We start from the raw sequence: 20,593 nt of genomic DNA, 5'->3' as shown, positions 1-20,593 counted from the left end.
ACATAGAGACGATAAGTTTGTGGCTGCCTTAAAGAAAGACATACAGATACATTGCATAAAAACAGGACATGAAGTTGGCTGGTGTGAGACCCAGTATTAGCAGTTTTGACCTATGTTTTTTCTTCAGATTACTGTTGTGAGCAGTGTGATTGATGACCCCCAGGTAATAGGGGAGTGAGATGGAGGTCCTTGATGGAAGATGTAGTGTGTTCTCAGCGCTGACCGTTTTGTGTGTGTGTATGTGTGTCCGCAGGGCAGGATCGCAGCGAGGCGGCTCTCATCAGGCGTTTTAAGGGTGATGGCGTCCGCTACAAGGCCAAGCTCATCGGCCTGGACGAGGTCACCGCCGCCCGAGGAGACAAGCTCTGCCAGGACTCCATGATGAAGCTCAAGGTAAGACAACTGCACACATTCCTCTGTCAGAAATATGGTTTGTGAAATATTACAGTAGTATTTGACAAGATGTATGAGAAAGAGAAGATATAGTTGGATGTTTTGTTTTAGAATATTCTCTAAAACACCAAAATCTGTAAATGTTTTGCTATACCTGGATCACTGTTGGACAGCTTGGTCATCAACAACAAAAACATAGTGAGTACGTTTTGCCACTCGTCCATCTTCTGTTCTGACAGGGTTCTGGAAAGTCATTGCCTTGTCACAACTGAAGAAGCTGCGCTGATGAGTGGTGAAACGTTTTCACTCTTAAAAACTTTTGCCAGTTGACAGAATTCAATTTTCTTTTGCTATGGCCCTTACCTAGACTGAGGGATTACACAGATGACAAAGCCATTATAGCAACATGACTAAGTAGAGCTGCTGGTCATTCCAAGCAAACAAGTGAACTAATACAAAACTATTCTTTTACATAAGTTACCGGTATGGTCTGTCAAACATATGTCCACAACGAATGGTAAATTGTCACGTATTTATACAGCACTTTTCCACCTTCAAGGCACTCAACCAGCTCTACGTCAAGGAACCGCTTATCCATTCACACATTCTTTCAGTGGTGTACGCAGACACTTTGTTAAGGGCAGTTAAGTGCGTTGCCCAAGGACACAAAGCTAACATTCATCTGTGTAAGCTGGAATTGCACCGCCAACCTGTGGGCCAGTGGAGCAGATCAGTGGACAAAACCTCTGAACTGAGCTACTGTTTGATTGGTGATATGGCACAAGCCGTATCCATTTTCACACACTGCTGTTTTTAAATTCCTAACATGAGCATTGGATCAGTTACATATTTTTTTCTTTTTACATTATTCAATTTTAGGCTGAAGGATAATAGGACACGTTCCATTATTGTTTTTGTTTGTTTTCCTCTAGTGTCTAAACAGCATCACATACCGTAATTAAAGTGGAATAACACTGGCTGTAACTAGCACACATTCATGCATATTCTAACATGATTTTATTATGCATGTTTTGTGTATTCCACATACAGTAATGATGCCCTTTCATGTTTGTATGGAGAGCTTTGATTAGTAGTACTTTAGTAGAAATAATACTTGAAGAAAGATTGAACTGTTGACATTTATGGGTAGAGAAATAATCCTTGTCGTAACATAATTCAGTGTCTACTTTTGAGGACTGGGTAAAGCTGTAAGTTGAGTAGGATCCTTTTGGTCTACTATTTATCTATAATGGAAACTCATGTCAACAGAAAAAACATTTGAGTAAATAGAAATGCTTTGAGAAGGATCCTTCCCCTGTGAGAAACAACCGAGCTTCAAGAAGTGGCATAGAGGGTGTTTTGGCAGATGGGAACAGAGTCAGCAAGATGCAATATGGTGCAACCACTATGAATGTTTGTTGTTATGGAAATCAGTAAAAACATTGGCATGTGGCTGTATAGAGGCTGTTGTCAATATTACTTATACTAAAGCTGGAAGTTTATCATTCAGACTTGTGTGTAAGAGATTTAGGGGTGCCCAGATAGAACAGGTAGGTCCACAAAAAGGAGAATTTAAAGGTTTATTCGAGTCACCAACAAAGCTTTCAATAGAGGAAGTATTGTTGAAAACTAATTTTGTTGAGTTTCTCTTTTGCAGTAACAAAGATGAACAGGGTTAGGAATCATCAGTCAGACAGCTCATGTTAAAGAAGACCAGAAGACTAGATTCAGAGTTTGCACATGTAAGGTTAAGGTGCACTTAATAGTCCCTGTAGGGAAATTTGTCTTCTCAATTTGACCCATCCTTCAAGGCCAGGAGCAGTGGGTGCCACAGTGCAGTGCTCAGGGGCCCATCTCCAGATCTTGAGCTAGGCTTGATCAAAACTAGCTTATTTTTAATACTGGACATGTTTTGTGTACACTAGATTTAGAGTTTACATGTACAATGCAGGAATAGGGAATATGCAAGTAGAAGAAAGCTAGAGGAAGATCAAATATGGAATTTGTGAATGTAACATGTGTAGTTTTTAAGACAAGAAGATGCAGTTTGTTGTTCGATGGAGCCAGGTGATTTTTCGTGAACACTTCTAAGCAGACACAGCATAAGAAAGAGAAGAACTAGTCGGGCATTCAAGTTCAGGGTTGTTATTTGTAATATAAGGTCCTTGCAAACCCCTGTGTGCTACTCTGAATAAATAATGTACAAAGAGCCTCAAATGTAGTGAAAGATAGAAAAAAAACAAAAACAATTGTTCCAGGAACGTGCTCTGGTACATTTTGTTCACCAGCGTGAGTGCTTGAAGGTGTGAGAATTGCCTGTGTGCATGTTGTTTATGTCCACTGAAAACTCCATCCAGCCGAGGCGCATGAGGTGAGGTGTGGGACGGACAGCTCATTGATCAAACAGCTTTCCTCCTCCTCATTTATTCCGACAGCAAATCCATCAAGTCCTTTTCTCTGATCTCTCCACCTTCTTCCTCCACTGCCCCGCCCTATACCAGCCCGCCATTCTACCTCTTTTCATCTGCTGTTGTGGCTCACCTATGCAAATACAGCCACGAGCAAAATACAGAGACACCCCAATCCTTAGAGGCTCTAGTGGGCCCATAAATCATACACTCAATTATTTCAAGCAGGTAAGTTGCTGCGACACATTGTACTTTCACTTATTTGCAAGGCATTTTAGCAGAGAAAATATAAATCAAAGTAAAAGAGGAGTTCTTGATGAATGATTCTTCACAAACCCCATTTGTTAAGTTTTCACTTGTCCAGACAGAATAAGCGAATGTTCTTTTGACTTAGACCTGATTAGGCTGACAGTTTGTGAAGTCATTGTCTTGTAAAAGAATGAGTACAAATATATGATAGAAAAATATAAGAACAAAATGGGACTGTTAATCCTCAATAGTGCAGTAATTTAAAGTTGCCCTATGTAACTTTTCTACTGGTGGGTCGGCCAAATGCGTGTCTCCATGGAGATGTTATTGTTTTTTCTGCAGTGTTCCACAGTATGGCAAGTACCTAACATGCAGGTGTTTTTATGGTTGACCAAAATATATATGAAAAACATGCGCTCTTACTGTGGCTGAGGGTGCCTCTCCGCAGATCTGACCTTTAAATTGGCCTGATGGTGTCACCTGTTTTATTTACATGGCGATAGATAAGATTAATGTCATACTACATGTGGAACATTGAAGGCAAAGTAATGACATCACCATGAAGGAAAGTAGGTGGGGTTCCTCACTGGGAAATGTTACTAAGTGCATCTTATCTGTGACTCAATGTAAAACTAAATCACAATGAACCTTTAAGACCTTCTAGACTATTAACTTCATGATTTTAATAGTTGCACTGATCACAACTATCCATTTTATTATCTACAAACAATATTTTTTTATCTGAAGAAAGTACAGGTTTGGGGAGGTAATATGGCGCGAGACAGACTTGAAAAGTGAAGTCAAATGACATGAGTGTATTAAAATGCAACCATATTGATGCAATATACATTACATTACTATGAAATATTCTGTGTTTTTCTGTTCCTTTGCATGAGTCTGTTGCCTTTCTGATCACGACTTCTTCTTTGCAGCATTTTTCTTTTTCCTCCACATAGACGCAGTTATCAGAGTCAATACACTGATAACCACAGCGGACCACATGTTCCCAGAAAGATTGTGTGTCTTGTATAATTTTTCCCATAATGCCTTGCTCCGCTCTGACCGCTGTGTGTCTAAGGTCAGGAGGGCGCTCTATAAATGTTTACCTTAATTCTCCTCAGTCGCTTCTGTGTGTGCAGCCCTGTCCTCACTTATCTCTGCATAGACCAATATACAAGGAACATTCTGATACATATTTGATTCTTTTTAATAGAATTTTCTCTGTAAATGTATTCATGCATGCACGTGTGTCCCTACAGGGCATAGCAGCGGCAGCACGGTCCAAAGGAGAGCACAAGCAGAAGGTGTTCTTGACTGTATCCTTCGGAGGGATCAAAATCTATGATGAGAAATCAGGGGTGAGTATCTATGTAGTTTATATCTAAACTATGTGTGCTCTATCATGGATTGTGTGTGTGTTTTCCCTGTTAATGAGGCATCTCTGAGAGGGAGGGGCCTCTGGGGAAATTAGGGGGTTCTAATTGAAACCCTGAGTACAAGGCCGGTGCAGATGAGAGAACATGCACATCCTATTGTGTGGGTCTCTTAAACACAAACAGCAATAGTGTAATATTATACTGACGATCCATCTTTTTATACACGCACGGCCGCTCTCAGGCTGTCCAACTGTCCATCCTGTCCAATCAGTTTGATGGAGCAGTGTCAGAGAAATTTTGGTCAGTCAAGATCCAAACTGCAAATTGTGATGCTGTCCTAAAACGTGTACTACAAAACTTTTCTGGTCACTGTGGCAGGGTTTGTCACCTGGTTCCCTCCAAGAAGATACTACTGCTTTTCCTGAGATGTTCCACTGAGATGTTCCACAGTATGACTTTAAATGTATCTATCTCCTTAAAGACAAGCAGGTGTACAGCGAGTTACGGTGCAGATCTGGAAGAGACGACCCCGTTCTCTATTAGATTTTATGTTTTGAACCATAAAAACACCTATAATTGACAAGACAGCTGAGTGCAAGAAATATACATTGAATGTTATTTCCAGCATCTCCATGGAGGGCAGACACCTTACCTTAACCTCAAATGAATAGCTATTTAGTTTTTTACCCTTAAAAAGTATTCACATGGAAAGGTTCTACAATGAGAGCACATTTTAAATGTATACTCCACATAAAAAAACAATATATATAACACTGGTTTTGGTTAGAAAAAGTCACGTAAGCACAGAAGTTTCAAACAACTTTACTCCAGTGCCAAGGAGGCCAATTAACTTAGCGTCCAAAAATATAGAGTGCATTTATTTTTCAACTTAACTGCTTATACGTAGAATGCATCTCAGTATAGACAGTATGCAGTGTTATAGTCCCAGCTCATGCTATCTTCAATTAGCTTTAGCTTTGAATGTTTATGTATTGATTTGATTATCCATACACATTTGCATTAGACTACAACACCACTTAGCCTCACCCAAAGTCAATGCATTGGCTGGATGTTGAGGACCCGTGCAGTTTCCTTCTATTCTTGTGGTCCGTGTGTTTCTGTGGTGACCAGTGGAGTGTAATGATTTTCTTTGATACTCCCTCCTCAAGGATCCCCTGACAACTATGGACCCAGTATGATGGCATCTGGCTATATGTGTCCCATTATCCTTCAGCCTAAAATATAACGCTATCCCAAGACGCAGCATTTGAAGGGCTTGACTTAGTTACCTTCATTTGACATTTGAAGTTTATGAACCAAGCAATTGCTAAAATCAATCATGTTTACATATAACGCTACGTATATATCGACATTAGCGTCTGTGTCCTGTCTCCTGCCCGTCTGCTGGTGTTGGATACATAAAGAAGCCTCTGTCTGCACACTGGCTTTACTGTCTGACATGTAAAGCCACAGATTTAGACCTCAGCAGTGGCTCCGAGCTACAGATCTGTGCGAATGGTGATGTGTGTCCGTGGGCCTAAATGAAGCTATAATTCAGTAAAACAGGCGGTTAGAATGACTGGACACCCTCACCAAGAGTTTACTGTGATTGGGACAAAAAAATAGCATTTGTTAAGAATATTGTTAACTATGATTTGATAAATATGGCAACAACTCGGTGCGATTTCTTGATGTTTTCCTTGCCCTTTTTAAACAGAAACCATGCACATTAATACACTTTAATCACACATAATAGTCTGTAGGTTACATATTTTGCAGTTGTATGAAGGAAGTATATTAATGTTCAAACAAAGCACTTCCTTTGTATTACTTTTTTATATTTGTCAGCAAGGTGAATACTGTAGTACAAATATTATCCAGCTGGGGTTAGACTTGGACCATCGCTGCCAAAAGAAAAAAAATAACTCAGATGTAATTATTACACTCCACTGGACACTTTCCCCTGATGTGACCTGTTTAAATTATTAAAGACATTATTGCAACCTTCAGTGCCGTTGGAGCGCCCTGTCAGGAGCTGTGGGTGTCTCGAATGGGAGTACTTAGCTGACGGATAAGCTTATTGGTGAGATCTCTTAGCTTAGGTGTATTCATACTGCCTTGGTGGAGGTCTTTTACTCAAACCATTAACTCTATAAATGTGATTGATGTATGTGTCGTTTATTACGAGTGGGTGTCTGGACAAGAAAAATATAAATTGTTGAAATTTCAGAAAATGTCACTTAATGTTCGTTCCTAATACAGTGTAGTTAATAGTGCATAGGACAGCACATAATCAAAACTGCCTTCCCCGGCTAAAAGAAAAATGTCCCAATGCTGTATTTGAGTTTGATATATGTAAAAGGAAAGGGAGGAGTGTGCGGAAACAATGATGTGAGTCAGAGTGATAGAGGCAGAGACAGACGGAGACAGCATTAGAAGGATAGGTGGGGAATCAGGCAGCATATGTCAAAGTAAAGCTCTCTACAGGGAGACCTTGTCCTCTGTCTCCTCACATTAATATTAACTATAAAGATATGCTGTCCTTACCAGCAGTCCTTCAGCCTAACTCCTATAATGGCCAGGGAGGGAGGGAGGGCAGGGCATGTGTGGAGGTTCAGGGCTCTCGACAGACTCATTCCCCTCCTGTCTGCGCATCAGTCAAGAGTCCAGATGTAAGGGTGCACGGGATGGAGGAAGGAAGGTCGTGCGGGGTGGGGGTGATGGGGTGGGGGTGATGGGGTGGAGGGTGGGTGCAGTGTGGGGGTGGAGGGTGGAGACGAGGCATTAATCTAAGTTGCAGGTCTCTGTCTCTATCACACACCAGCGGCTATGACCTCAAGTGTTTTGGGCGGTCTTTAGAAAGTCTGTGGGAGGTCAAGTGTGAAGGGCTGGGTTTGCTGACCCCACAGCCCGACCCTTAGTCGTTCAATTAGGTAGTTTGGCCAATTCACAAAGTGTATTCCAAAGTTGCTCTGATATTTACGGAAATTTTGGGGAAATTTATTTTACAAAATCCGAGACCAAGAACAGACATTTTATCTTTAAAGGCAAGTTATAATGATAACAATAAAATTGAGAACAACAGGCTGAATATCAGTACAGCATGTTAACATAATACATTTATATTTATTCAGCTACATGAAGCACAGACAGAACTGAACACGTGTCTGATATATTAAAGTAAGATATTAACAGTTAATCAGATAACTAAAGCATAAAAAATAAGCTAGGTTTACTCTGAATCTCACTCCAAATCACTAAATCCATTGAATTCTTCATCCTCGGTGTCGCTCCTGAACCACTCCACCTGCTCCAGAGGAAGATGAAGCGCTGCTTCCTCTTCTGTGTGGCTGTCATCAGACTCAGCAGAATATAATTTTCTTTTATGGGGCATTTTTGTTCAGTCTTTTTCAGATGTCTTTTAAATTACCGTAAGGTTGAAATTTAAAATATTCAATTGTACAGGAGTAGTAGATACTGGCACACAAGCCTAGAGCGCCTTGTGTGGTTGTCAGGGTGACAATAATGAAAACGTGAAATTATATTAATTATAATTAATTTTAATAATAAAAGTTGCATCATTGCATAAGTTGCACCTCCAGTCAAACTATGAAAAAAGGGCAACTTATAGTCCGGAAAATACGGTATATACTTTAAATAGTCAATTAGTCACAATTATTCAAATCGTTGCAACCCTTGTATCCCCAACAACTACAACTATTTGCATTCTAACAAGCACTACATTTACTAAAAATTTCAGAAGTAGAGTAACTGAATGTTTGCCAAGGATAAAAATAAATACTGATAAATTTAGCACTGCATACGCTTACTACCTGCGTGTAACATACGAGCCAACATGTTACATTTGTGTTTCTAAAGATACAGATGATTGCTTATAAAACAACATCAAATATTTGTGCAATATTTGAGGTGGTTCACCTCAGCTCTTTTACTTTGCAGAAAGAATTAACCCATTAGAGCTTTAAACGTATTCTAAAAGCATGCTCAACTGAGTATCAAACTGCCAAGGACAATTTACTCTGTGTGACGACTACTGGAGCAGACAGGGCCATTGTCCATGCACCTATTTTAAATGTAGATGATACGGACTGATGGAGCACTACTTTCACTAATCATATTTAGCCGGTTCGGCAAGACAACAAGCTCAAGTGGCTGTGCGATTTGGCCGGAAATTGAAACATGACTGTGCAAATAGTCGGACAGTGACAAGGGACAAATGTTTTGCAGTGTAGTTAGTTTGACCAGTGCTGTCAGTTTTGTTGTTCAGGACTTCACCAGAATCACTATTTTGTGTGCTCTCAGAAAGTTTTTGTTCTTGATAAAAGTTGTATCCACCATAAGCCATACTTCCTTGGTTGGTAGCTGTAGATTATATCATATAAAATGGACTGCTCTATTTCCCTGCTCCCAGCCCCGTGGCGTCAGACTGGCCCTCAGGCACAAGGAGATGTGAAGAAGCGTGGTGCATCTCATCCTCCTCACAGTTCAATGACCGGCCCCTGCCCACGTTTCTTTGAGCCTGACACTTTGCAGACTGCACGCATCAACAACATATTTCAAACATTTGTCCAATACTCCCACTTCATTCTGCTATAGTGTACAACTGTCTCCAGAGAGGCTGTATTTGAACAATTTGCAGAGTATTGTCTGAGAGCTGATGTTGCCAGACATGTGTTATGCTGGGATTTACTTCTGGTGAAGAAATGCAACTTTTTTTTATCTATAAATGCTATAGTGTGATGACATTTCTATTTGAAAATAATTTAAATGGAACAACTGAGATCCCTTCTATCAATATAATCTTGCTGCACTGTTACAAGGCAAAGCGATGAAATTGATGAGACTGTCTGTCACAGCTTTAAAGTTAACTAACCATAGTTAGGTCTGAAGCGTAATACACAAGTAAGTGGAAGTTAAATATTGAAGGAACATGATTGTGTTATAATTCTTCTCAAACTCCATCCATAAAGTAATGTATTCTATTTGCTATAGCCAATTTATGCTGCAAAAAGCAGTCAGTTGCATTTTAAATCTATTTGGTGTCTTTTCACAGACTTATACAGGGCAATTTAGACAATAATCAAATCTCTCAGACTCACACAAAACACTTAAGTCCCATTCACTGCAGCTCTGTCACCACTATTACATCCGATTGACATTCATTATGGAGGCTTGTGGCGTACACCTCATTCAAATGTGGTATTATGAACTGTTGCCCTGGCATACTTGTTGATTCATAAAATATTTCACTGCAGTCTCATGACCTCTGTTGTTGTCAGCTGATTCGAGCACCCTGTGAACTGTGTGGGTTGTGTGCGCCTGCAGCATTAGCAGCCTACAGCGGCTCTTACCTGTCTGCCCCCGTACCTCTTGTGTAAACATCCACGACCCTGTACTCCTAGTCTGCCAACAGTATCTGCCTCACATCAAATTATTCTATTTTCTAACAATATTATGACAAATTCATTTCGTTTTGCATAGCCGCGGGCAGCGATGAGAAAGCCAAACAGTTCAGCAGGGCAGCGTCTCCATGGAAACGTGAGCTGTTAAAAACGAGGTGGTGATGAGGTTGTTTTTACTGGATATAGCACAGACAGGAGCGAGGCTATTAAATGGGCAATTCTGGCATAAACACAGTCGACAAAAATGACTGGCAGCTCTACTATACATCTAAGATTTCACTTTGTGTTGTAGTTTCTAAAGTAGACTAAGTGAACTTATTATATGGTTTAACATTATTTTGAAATTCAAATCCTGATTAAGTTTAGTTTAATTTAGTGCTATATGTTGTACATTTAATTACATTGATCCAATCATTTTAATATATATATATATATATATATATATATATATATATATATATATATATATATATATATATATATATATATATATATATATATATATATTTTGTCTGTCTTGTTTAGTTTCATGAAATGAATATGAATAGCCATGTTATAGGTTTTAATAAGAAATGAATATTGAACATCTCGATTATTATGAGCAAAAATTTTTATTATTTTTTCCTCATTGCTCAGCCCTAAAAATGTCATATAGCAGTGTTGAGATCACCTCAGCCCATGCTCCCGGCTCCGATGTGAGGCACAGCGTCACCTCTCCCACCCGCACATAATTCAATAATCATTGCAAATGAGCTGCATGTGTGTTTACATGTGTGCCAACAGGGCCTTAGCCGCCATTCGCAGGTCAATCAGAGGTGATAATAATAATCATTAGGTTAATTATTCTATTCACTAGACATGACTCATACAGTGATTATCTAGATATAGAGCTGTGTATGTGTGGCCCTATGTTAAGCTGTCACACTATCAGCATCCTTCAGAACTGGCCTGCAATATCATATAGACCTATAAAGAAAAAGAGCTTTTACCTTGTTGTAGTTGTTTCTCTTCTTTTTATCAGTTGTATTTAATGTGATTCATGCAAATATTTATGCTCCTACATTCAACACATCGTTGCTCCGATCAACCCCCCATTTTCACTGCGACCAGTACACCTCCACTGCTCTGTACCTTGCTCTCCAATTATTTTCTTAATGAAAATGAAAAAAAAAATCTTTCTAGTGTCATCTGCTCTAATGACATTTATACCATGGGCTTCCATTGGGTCCCGCAATTTTCCTACCCGGAAGTCAGTGAACTTCTTTATCAAGTCGTTTTATATCAATACTGCGATTTAAAATGTCCAAAATACAACATAATAATCCATGGGTGTCTTAGAGCATAACTATACAGCAGACACAAGCACAACGTGTCTTCAAATATGTGGAACCAAGAATACATTTTTACTATAATGTGCATCTTATACCTAAAGGCAGCAGATGTCTTTAGTCCCTGATGTGGAGCTGGTCACTTTGTTCTCAAGGGCTGGAGGGTCACTCTGTAGCCTCTGTGTCATCTCTCCCAGCATGCATCTGGCACAGACAATGGCAACAAAGGAGATATTTAGTGCGACTTATCCCAGCGCCAGTGCATATTAAGTGTCTGTATAGTGTGTCTGCTGTGGAGGAGCGAGGCAGGAGAGGGCACAGATGAAGTGATCAAGTGGACAGCTTGCCGAGTTGTGATTGTCACTGATCCCCCCTCTGTCCTCGGGAAAAACAGTGCCATCTGCCGTGGGCCATGCCAGCTTGGCACGGACCACCCAGCCTAAACTGGAGTGGGCATAGAGCGCCAAACTGTTTAATAGAGGATACAAGGTCTCAGCATGGACACTTGAGAGCTAAGGCGAGCATGTGATCCTATTTGTCGACAGCACACAGGTCACATTCTCTGGGGCAGGTCGCACATAATAATATGTTTTATGCAGATGAATGTTTTCTTTTGACTCTTTGATTTTGTTTTTCTAAATCCAAAAATATAATTACAGCACATGCACAAAGGGTTCATTTATGCTGCAGTTATTGTTTTTGGAAAATACCAATCAAATCTGACTGTATCCAAGGTAATTTGGTGGGCCACTTTGGTACTTTTGATTGTGAAAAGAAAATGATTATATTCAGAAAGAGTAATCAGAAAGCCTCTTGAATTGGATTGTCTAATTTACATGGTGTGGGTTTGTGCAACCTTTAAATCTATTGTGCTCTTCTGTTCCCAGGTTCTTCAGCACCACCACGCAGTCCATGAGATCTCCTACATCGCCAAGGACATCACAGACCACCGAGCATTTGGCTATGTCTGCGGGAAGGAGGGGAACCACCGCTTTGTGGCCATCAAGACGGCACAGTCGGTACGGGACCTGCATATGGATTCATCAGGATTTATTCTGCTGCAATATTACCCACTCTTACTAATTACTAAAAGGTTATAGTAAGGAAACAAGTTACTGGGAAATGGCTAGTAAGTAAGTTGAATAGTTGTTATGACATAAGTGGCCTAGCAGTTGTGACCTAATGGGGAGAACATGTTAACGTTGACTATGGATAGAGCCGGTCAAGTCGTCCACTTGTCATTCATGAGACTCATATTGACATGCAGATCAGTGCTGCTCTCTATGCTTGTGTTGTCCAGTGTGTGAACAAGAGAAAGAAAAGAAAAGGGAGACCGTCCTGCCCTGCACTTATTACAATGTGGGGACTAAAATCTGCACGCACACTCACACCAGGGGACCTCCTTCCCTTTTTGGGGGCAAAGATTAGATCAACAATGTTCAGATATGGCTGTGTGTGTAATCCCTTAGTCGACCAGGTATGTAAGTAAGTTAAGGTTAGGAAAGTAGCAAGTATGGTTAAGTTTAGGATCAGTTTCCAGGAAAATAATGCAAGTCAATGTAATGTCGCCATAAAGTATGTAAACCCAACAAGTGTGTGTGTGTGTGTAGGTTAATGCATGATTCATCAGGGTCTTTCTCAATATTGCGGCCCTCTTGACATTTAGATAAGCACCCTCCAACACTGTTCCTTTTGTGTTGCTCATCACAGGCTGTTTACTCAGTCCTGTGTCTTACATGTGGGAATGCTTGTCTGGGCTCCTTCACTAAACCTCTATGGACTCCTTTAGTCTTTGTAAACAACGCTGCTGTGCAAATATCATAATGCAGAATTTTCAGTCGTTCGCACTGCCGTTAGGTCAAAGTAAAAAAAAAGCATTAGATCTGAGAGCGTTTGGGCTAAAGCGAACCACAGCCACTCCAAGACCACCTGCTTCAAACTGTCTCAGAGCAGTAATCAGCTGATGATGCTCCTTTTTCTTGTGTAAATTTGTAATTTTTTGCTGTCAACACGTCAGGATTTTGAGAGTTAACTGTTTTTTGTCATAGCGATTAGCAGATCCAGTCATCGCAGAAACAGCTTCATTATAAAGGCTTATTAATGAGGACGTCTCGCTGGACAAATAATTACAGGAATGATTGGGGACCGCAGATTCTCAGTAAATGATGATCTGTAATCCACCATTTACCTTGTTCTCCATCTAAACACTGACTTCTTTTAACATGTCACATTACAGGCGTGTGTTTTTGGAAGGAGCCTTTACACCCTGTTTTGAATGCTGCTGCTGTTGTTGTTTTGGTGTGGCGTTTGGCTCCAGCTGGCCCGCTCTGTAGCTGTATCGATTTCCCATAGTGAGTCGATGAGGGTTTGAGTGTGTGTCACCCGCACTAATGGCATATCCATCCTCCTCGGGCCACGAACCACGGCTCTTTGACTTAGAGCGATACTCGCATTAGCCACTGCGCTACATATACAACTCACAAAACTGTTTCTCACCCAGAGCTACATCCCCCACTTAAGGTGAAGCTGTCATCTGTCAGCTGAATCTGCACAGAGGGGTATGATTGTTTATCGCTTTGTTTGTCTGGGATTTGAGCAGAAATGGTGGAGATTCAGCACTTTAGCGATGGGGAAACAATGATGAGCTACAAGAATTAAGAGGTTATGGCCAAGGCAGTGGCTATAATTGGAACATATACCACTTTAAAGTCAATTAACAAAGCACTGTGGTTGTCATGAAGAGTGAGACTTTAAGATGTTCTCAGCAGGCCACTTTAGAGCTACTACTATGCACTACTAATTGGGTTTGTGCTGATGTCACAAGTTCTAAATACGTTTTAGAAATTACTCAAGTTTTCCCCAGTTATAGATTTTTTTTTTTTTTTTTGTACATTACAGTTGTTAATGTACACTTTTTCTTGTATGAAATTGTCTTGTCTGTATTTGACCCCACCAATCAGTGCCACTGGATCAACTTGTCAGGAGAAGTGGAACTTGGAACTAGGTGCATGGTCAGGTGTATCTATCTCAGGGGTGTCCAGGGCCAGATTTGGTGAGATAAAAATGTGTGAGGGCCGACCATTCGCCCTGATCATTCTTTGAACATATTAAATCCAAATTAACTATTTAATTATTTTTTACTTTTTATTGCAAATGGCTTTTACCTTTCAAAAACAAAATGAATGATTTACAGATTATAAAAAGGAAAAAATAAACATTTAAACTGTGGTTTTGATAATCACAATAAATGCATAGTTATTTTTATTCCAGAGGCTGCGGGCCAGTGGAAATTTGTACACGGGCTGCAATTGGCTCCTGGGCCCGACTTTGGGTATGCCTGATCTAGCTGGATGGTTAGCCTGTTGCGCGTGATTTAGGTATATTTGGTATTTAATTTGAGTTAACAACTGGAATTGTTAGTGATCCTGCCTCTTAGTGAGCAGGTTGGAGGTTCAATTCTATAAATTATCTCTAAAGATCTAACCTAACCCTTAGTCCTCATTCTTTCTGGGGCTTTACTTGAGCTAAATAACTGAAAATAACTCAATATGTGACTAAGCTGACCAGCCTGTATCTCCCCATGTCCCATATCAGAAATAACATACCACCACTTATACAATATAATGTTCTTTTTAATGTTTAGTATCTTTTTACAGTAAGTTTTCATTATAACACACCCCTGACCGAAGCAGATTAAGCTATCAACTTTGAAAATGCAGCCTACATTTTACGTATGCAGGAGAAGTGAATCCATTTAGTCCGAAAAATCCTCGTCAGCTGTGCTTTAATTGAAACCCAGTAAAAATGTTTATGGCTGCTCTTTTTGTTGTAAAACTCTCGTGGAGATGTCTTGCTTGTCTCAGCTCTCTGTTCCCACTTGTCTTCCATTTTGAACCATAGTAGAAAACCACAGCAGAATGAGTGTCTAGAGATTAGAATATACATTTTTGAATGCAAGAGTTCCCCAGTGTGATATAGTGACTGTATACTTCTGTGTTGACTCAGCGGGTGCATGGTTCTCCCCAAGATACTCCATGAACTCCAGAAATAGTCCAAAATAGCACTGCTTTATTCACAGCAGCTTCTAGTGTGTGAACTCTGCGTGCACTTTGCGTAACTCTAGTCAATAATTGATAAAGTCTTGCGGGCCGTTGTGATTCTGTTCGCGACAGTTCTTACGAGTTGTGAGTCGCTGAACACATTTGTTGTCTGTCGTCTCCTGACAAGAAAGGTGCACGGTGTAAGTTGAGGCTAGTGTCCTGTCAACTCCAAGTAGCACTAGAGCAGACGAAGAATCAAATACGTTTTCCACAATTGGATAGAGATGTGTTAGTTGCAAGATAGGAAATGGATTTCTGATTTTATCTCGCAAGAGGCTACATTGGCTGTGCAGATAAAAATGTACAATTCAACATTTGACATTTAGGGAATTGAGAAAAATTGATTGTTTCTATCAAGTAACTGCAAAATTTTAGCTTTCAGGACATCTCCAAATTTAAAGTAATGCATCACAATGACAGATAATTTTACATTTTCTATTTGTGAATCATTTAAAAGCAAAAAGTAGCTCCTTAAGGTTACAGAGATTAACAACACCTGATTGATTTTTTACTACACAGCTGTATTTATATCCAACATTTGGGATCATATTTGTGAAATATTGTGTTTATCCCCTAAGTGCTTCTTTTCATGCCTGACTCCTGAGCTTCTGCCCTGATGCTGCAGCTCACTCTGTCTTTGACTAATCCTCAGTTTAAAAAAAACTGCATTTTTAAATCACAAAGGACTCTTGTGTTTGTGGAAGTTGCCACAGGTGAGAGCAAAACATTTCAATAGTTCTAAGTATAGACTTAAGAAATATATAGTTATACGTTTGTACAAAAAACAAAAAACAAAATTCACTTTTATTACTTAAAGTGAAAAAAATAGAAGGACGTTTGTAGACACAGAAGTTGTTTTTTTTTTTAAAGGTACACTTTGAAACTTTTCTGGTGGAATGATCCTCACCTGCTTGTCTCCATGGAGATGTTGTTGCTTTGCCTTTGTATTTTATGGAGACTAGCAGGTGCCGTAAAAGGTCAGATCTGTGGAGAGGCAGGCCTGCTCATATTAAGAAGGCATATTTTTTTGTTTGGTTTTTTGAGTCATGAAAACACCTGTTATTAAATAAGTGCGAGATAGATGCAAATCCCTTACTCTGGAACTTTAGAGGCAGGGCAATAACATCTCCGTAGAGACCATCAGAAAATGTACATATTGCACCTTTTTAGTTTTATTTTGATGATTTCATTAAACATTAGGTGTGTGAACTGTGAAATCTCATTGTTAAAGTTTGTTATAGATAATCAATATGAGCTCATGCTTCATGCTTCACAATATTCATGGCTTTCAATTTATTTCAACTGCAATTCAAATCAAAATATTATCTTTTTTGAATTGGGAAAGGTCCTCAATTGGTCCTCACAAAGTCCTTCAAATCAGGAAGAAATTGTTTGTCTGAAACCCACAGCGTTCTGCACCTTAAGCAAAGTTGACTTAAGTACATTTCCAGCTGTTATAAATGCTTTAATATGTGCTGTGGCTAATACCTGACCTTTGCCTGGTTGTGTGTGCACGCTTAGGCCGAGCCCGTCATATTGGACCTGCGGGACTTGTTCCAGCTCATCTACGAGATAAAGCAGAGAGAGGAGGTGGAGAAGAAGGCCCAGAAGGACAAGCAGTGTGAGCAGGCCGTCTACCAGGTTTGTCCAGCACTGCCGTGACACCACTCCTCTGCTAATTGCATCTAGATTTTTTCTTTGCAGAGGACATTCGATTCTCTAAATAACTGCAGCCTTTGCTACACTAGATTGGCACTAGCTTTAAGAATACGCCGTAGTTCAAATACCACAGAGTTAAGTACAACTTCAAAACTTATCAAAGATTTTGCGCTACACTTTCAACTTAGATCAGCAAAGCCAGCTGTCCATTCTGCTTACTTCTTTTGGCTTTTGTTCTGGCAACCACTTTAATGTGTCTTTAAACCTCTCTGTCACTCTCTGATGATTGCCAGATAATTATACAAATTCTGTGCAACGTTGCAGTCTCCGCCCGCTCTTTCATCTTGACACGCTTAACTCTTTTTGTCTATCTTCTTACTTGATCTTTGCATCTTCAGACGATATTGGAGGAGGACTTGGAGGACCCCGTGTACCAGGTAACAATCTCTGCTTCTGATAGCTGCGTGTGCACTGGGGGGAGACAGCAGCCCCTGTTTGGGTGTGACACACAATAGTACATGTGGCTACAGGGCTCAGGTGTGGATGCCTTGTCCGTGTGCATGCTGGTAACCTTTTAGTGCATGCCTTTCTTTTAAATTCCTCTCTGTGACACTATAGGAGCTATTCTTCTGCCACTAAAGACGCTAATGTTTGACTAATCACCTCTGCTATTCACGACTGTTCTCTCAGTCTCTTTGAATTTCTCTCCTCGTTTCCCTCCCTCCGCTGCCACTCTTGTAGTACATTGTCTTTGAGGCGGGACATGAGCCCATCCGCGACCAATCAGAAGAGAGCATTTATCAGGTATTCCCATGCTTTGTACTTGTTTTGTTCTCAGCATATGTTACTACTATAGTTATTTCAACTCAAGTCACAAAAAAGTACAATTTTAGTGGGAGGTTTAGGAGAGCATGCATTGTAATATATACATAGCATTATTAAGGGCTATTATAAGTCCAAATTCCATGCAATCTCCAAATGTTAAAGATATAAATATATTAAAACAAAGTCTGTATTCAGCATATTAGTGTATTGCAAATTATTCTAATGAAATAGTCAGTTTTCTTACTTAGAAGGAGTCACAAAATATTGAATGTCATAACAAGGGTGAGACAATTTAAACAGTTAGTATTTTGCCTATTTAGACAGAAACATGTCAGCAAAACTCCACCGATGGCCTCTCCAACCACCAAACCCATTTATATATATATATATATATATATATATATATATATATATATATATATATATATATATATATATATATATATATATATATATATATATATATATATATATATATATTACTGACACTAATGGTCAATGAATGTCTTGCAGTGGCACTTAATCCACCCTTACCAACTAATCTTCACACAGACACAAAATTAAAAAATGTGACACTAAATAATTCATTCCAATCAGTCGTATCTACTTCCTAGATTGAATTTGAAATCAAAGCACGGATTGTAATTTTCCTGTTCAGTGAGAGATGTGGTGTAAGTTATACCCACCACGAAAAGCTGATTTTCAAAATGCTGTTTGTAGCAGTAAATATAATACACATTTTAATATTAGATCCAACTCTATCAATAATGTATTGCAGCAGGAAACAGCAGAGTGTATGTTCACAGGCTCTCCTTGTGATGGTGTGATATCTCAATTTTCTCATAACGCACCTAACAATGTGAGGCAAACAACCAGCTGCGAGGCTCCTGGGGGCCCTACTAGCCCGCACCACTGCCCCAGGAGAGAGCCTGTTCTCTGGGTGCACTCCCCACAGAGCAGGGGGTGGTGCGGTGTGCACAGGGTTATTCTTGGCCCATATGGAAGCAGACCCCCGCCTCTTATTCCTGCTCTCCCCTCCTTCTTTTTCCCAAGGAGATGAAAGAAAGCCAGGCAAAGAAAGATTAATCACCAGCCTCTCGTTTGATCTTTAAATAAAATGGATTGAAAATAGTGGAGCTCTGGAGTTGTGCACGTGTGTATACAGACTTCACGTGCACGCTCGCTCACACTAAAGAGATAGGCCCAGGGACCATGAGCCTGAGCCAGCCTCTAGCCACAGAGGAACCAATGTATGAATAAAGATGGCAGCTTCTGGAAATAAACATGTGAAAGAAGTAAACAAGGCCCGAGCTTTTCCCCAGTCTTCTTGTACTATATGCAATGATGTTATACTTTATTTCATGCATTGTGTCACTGATGTCAACACTAAAGCATATATGTTACACAATTTATTTATTTTTTATTTAGAAGAAAAAAAGTGATATTTGTTAACAATCCTTATAAAACTCAACGTCAAAACTCCTCATATATATTTAGATATTTGATATATGTGGGTCTCTATTTGTTTGATTATGGTTAAACTGTAAGACACATTTGATTGGGTTTTCATTGACTTCCATGTTATTCAAAATCCACTACTGACTCACTGACTACTAACCAAGAGAAGCTGGAAAAGTACAGTTTGTGTTTTTCATCTTGTCCAACTTGATTCACAACACCAGTATTGACAAGCTATAAAATACTATAAAAAAAGGCTTTACAAAGGCTTCACCGATAGAAAGCCTCACAATACCTTTTGATATGAGCTTTCTTGTGAGTGCACCCACTGTCAAATCTCTGTATGACATAGAGATATTACATGCCATCATATATGTGACAATCTGAGTTATTACATGTCTGTGCTAGTGATAAGCGCATCTTATCCATTCTTTATTAGGAGAAAGGGAGCAGAGAGGCTGACTGGAGCCTGATGGAGGTTCTTGATTAGCCAAAGCCTAACACACTCCAAAGATTTTAATTGTGATTAGACTTTGCCCACACACATGTACACACACTCATGGATACTCATATGAACTACACAGAAGTGATTGATCAGCTCATAATTCACAGAGATTTGGATGTGAGATGTGGTGGGAGGAGCCAAAGTCTAAACTCATAAATTCATCAGTTAGTCAAAAACAGTGAGCGATGGCCATGAGGTACGGTGAAATGTGAGCTGTCGTCACTTTCAGACTCACACATATTTGTAACTTGTTTTATTTAATATTGTTGTTATTATATAAGACCATGTTAGTTAATAAGATATAAAAAGTAAATAAAGCCGACAGTTAAGACAACTCTGCATTTTCACCCAAAAGTTATTATATTTTTGTATTTTCTCATCAGTAAAACAAAAAATAATTGGTCCAAAATAAATATAACTCATTGAAGTTTTCAGTGTAAAGTATAATAGTATTGGGGGTTTGTATAACGGGGCTGTTGTGGCTGTTCTGTGCCCTCATTGGTGGATGCTGTAGGTTCCCACCAGTCAGCAGAAGGAAGGGGTCTATGATGTCCCAAAGCGACACCCAGTGAGTGACACCCATGTGACATGTATGACACCCATATGTGTGTGTGTTTGCCTGTCCCGTCCTGCCACCCCACTGCCTGCCTCCCCTCTCACCCAAACCTCTCAGGGCAGTCCCAGCCCACTCTCCTGCTGATGAACTGCAGTGTCTTTGAACTGGTTCCCAGTCAAACCGTGAGAATCTGTTTGAGACGATCTGATGTTACTAACACTTGTGAAAGAAAATTTGCAGTGAATCTCCCTTCTTTTGCATCATTCGCACTTATCCCTGAGAGGTTTGGAGAGACCCAGTGCTCTGTGCAGTG

The 20,593-nt window shown here is 39.8% G+C and overlaps 1 protein-coding gene across 2 annotated transcripts in view; it reads left to right on the top strand.

Moving 5' to 3' along the window:
- Positions 1 to 20,593, top strand: part of dab1a (DAB adaptor protein 1a) — a 63,808-nt gene that overhangs the window by 25,021 nt on the left and 18,194 nt on the right. For both annotated transcript variants that reach the window (XM_055221052.1, XM_055221051.1), the window contains exons 3-9: positions 254 to 393; positions 4,310 to 4,408; positions 12,065 to 12,196; positions 16,799 to 16,918; positions 17,335 to 17,373; positions 17,678 to 17,740; positions 20,239 to 20,292. In XM_055221052.1, coding sequence (XP_055077027.1) covers positions 254 to 393; positions 4,310 to 4,408; positions 12,065 to 12,196; positions 16,799 to 16,918; positions 17,335 to 17,373; positions 17,678 to 17,740; positions 20,239 to 20,292 — 647 coding nt within the window. The remainder of the gene's footprint in view (positions 1 to 253; positions 394 to 4,309; positions 4,409 to 12,064; positions 12,197 to 16,798; positions 16,919 to 17,334; positions 17,374 to 17,677; positions 17,741 to 20,238; positions 20,293 to 20,593) is intronic.

This window comes from Periophthalmus magnuspinnatus, chromosome 4, assembly GCF_009829125.3.
Source record: "Periophthalmus magnuspinnatus isolate fPerMag1 chromosome 4, fPerMag1.2.pri, whole genome shotgun sequence".
In the NCBI taxonomy this organism is placed as follows: Eukaryota; Metazoa; Chordata; class Actinopteri; order Gobiiformes; family Gobiidae; genus Periophthalmus; species Periophthalmus magnuspinnatus.
Note: the sequence above shows the minus strand (reverse complement) of the source record. Positions and strands in the feature narration are given on the sequence as shown.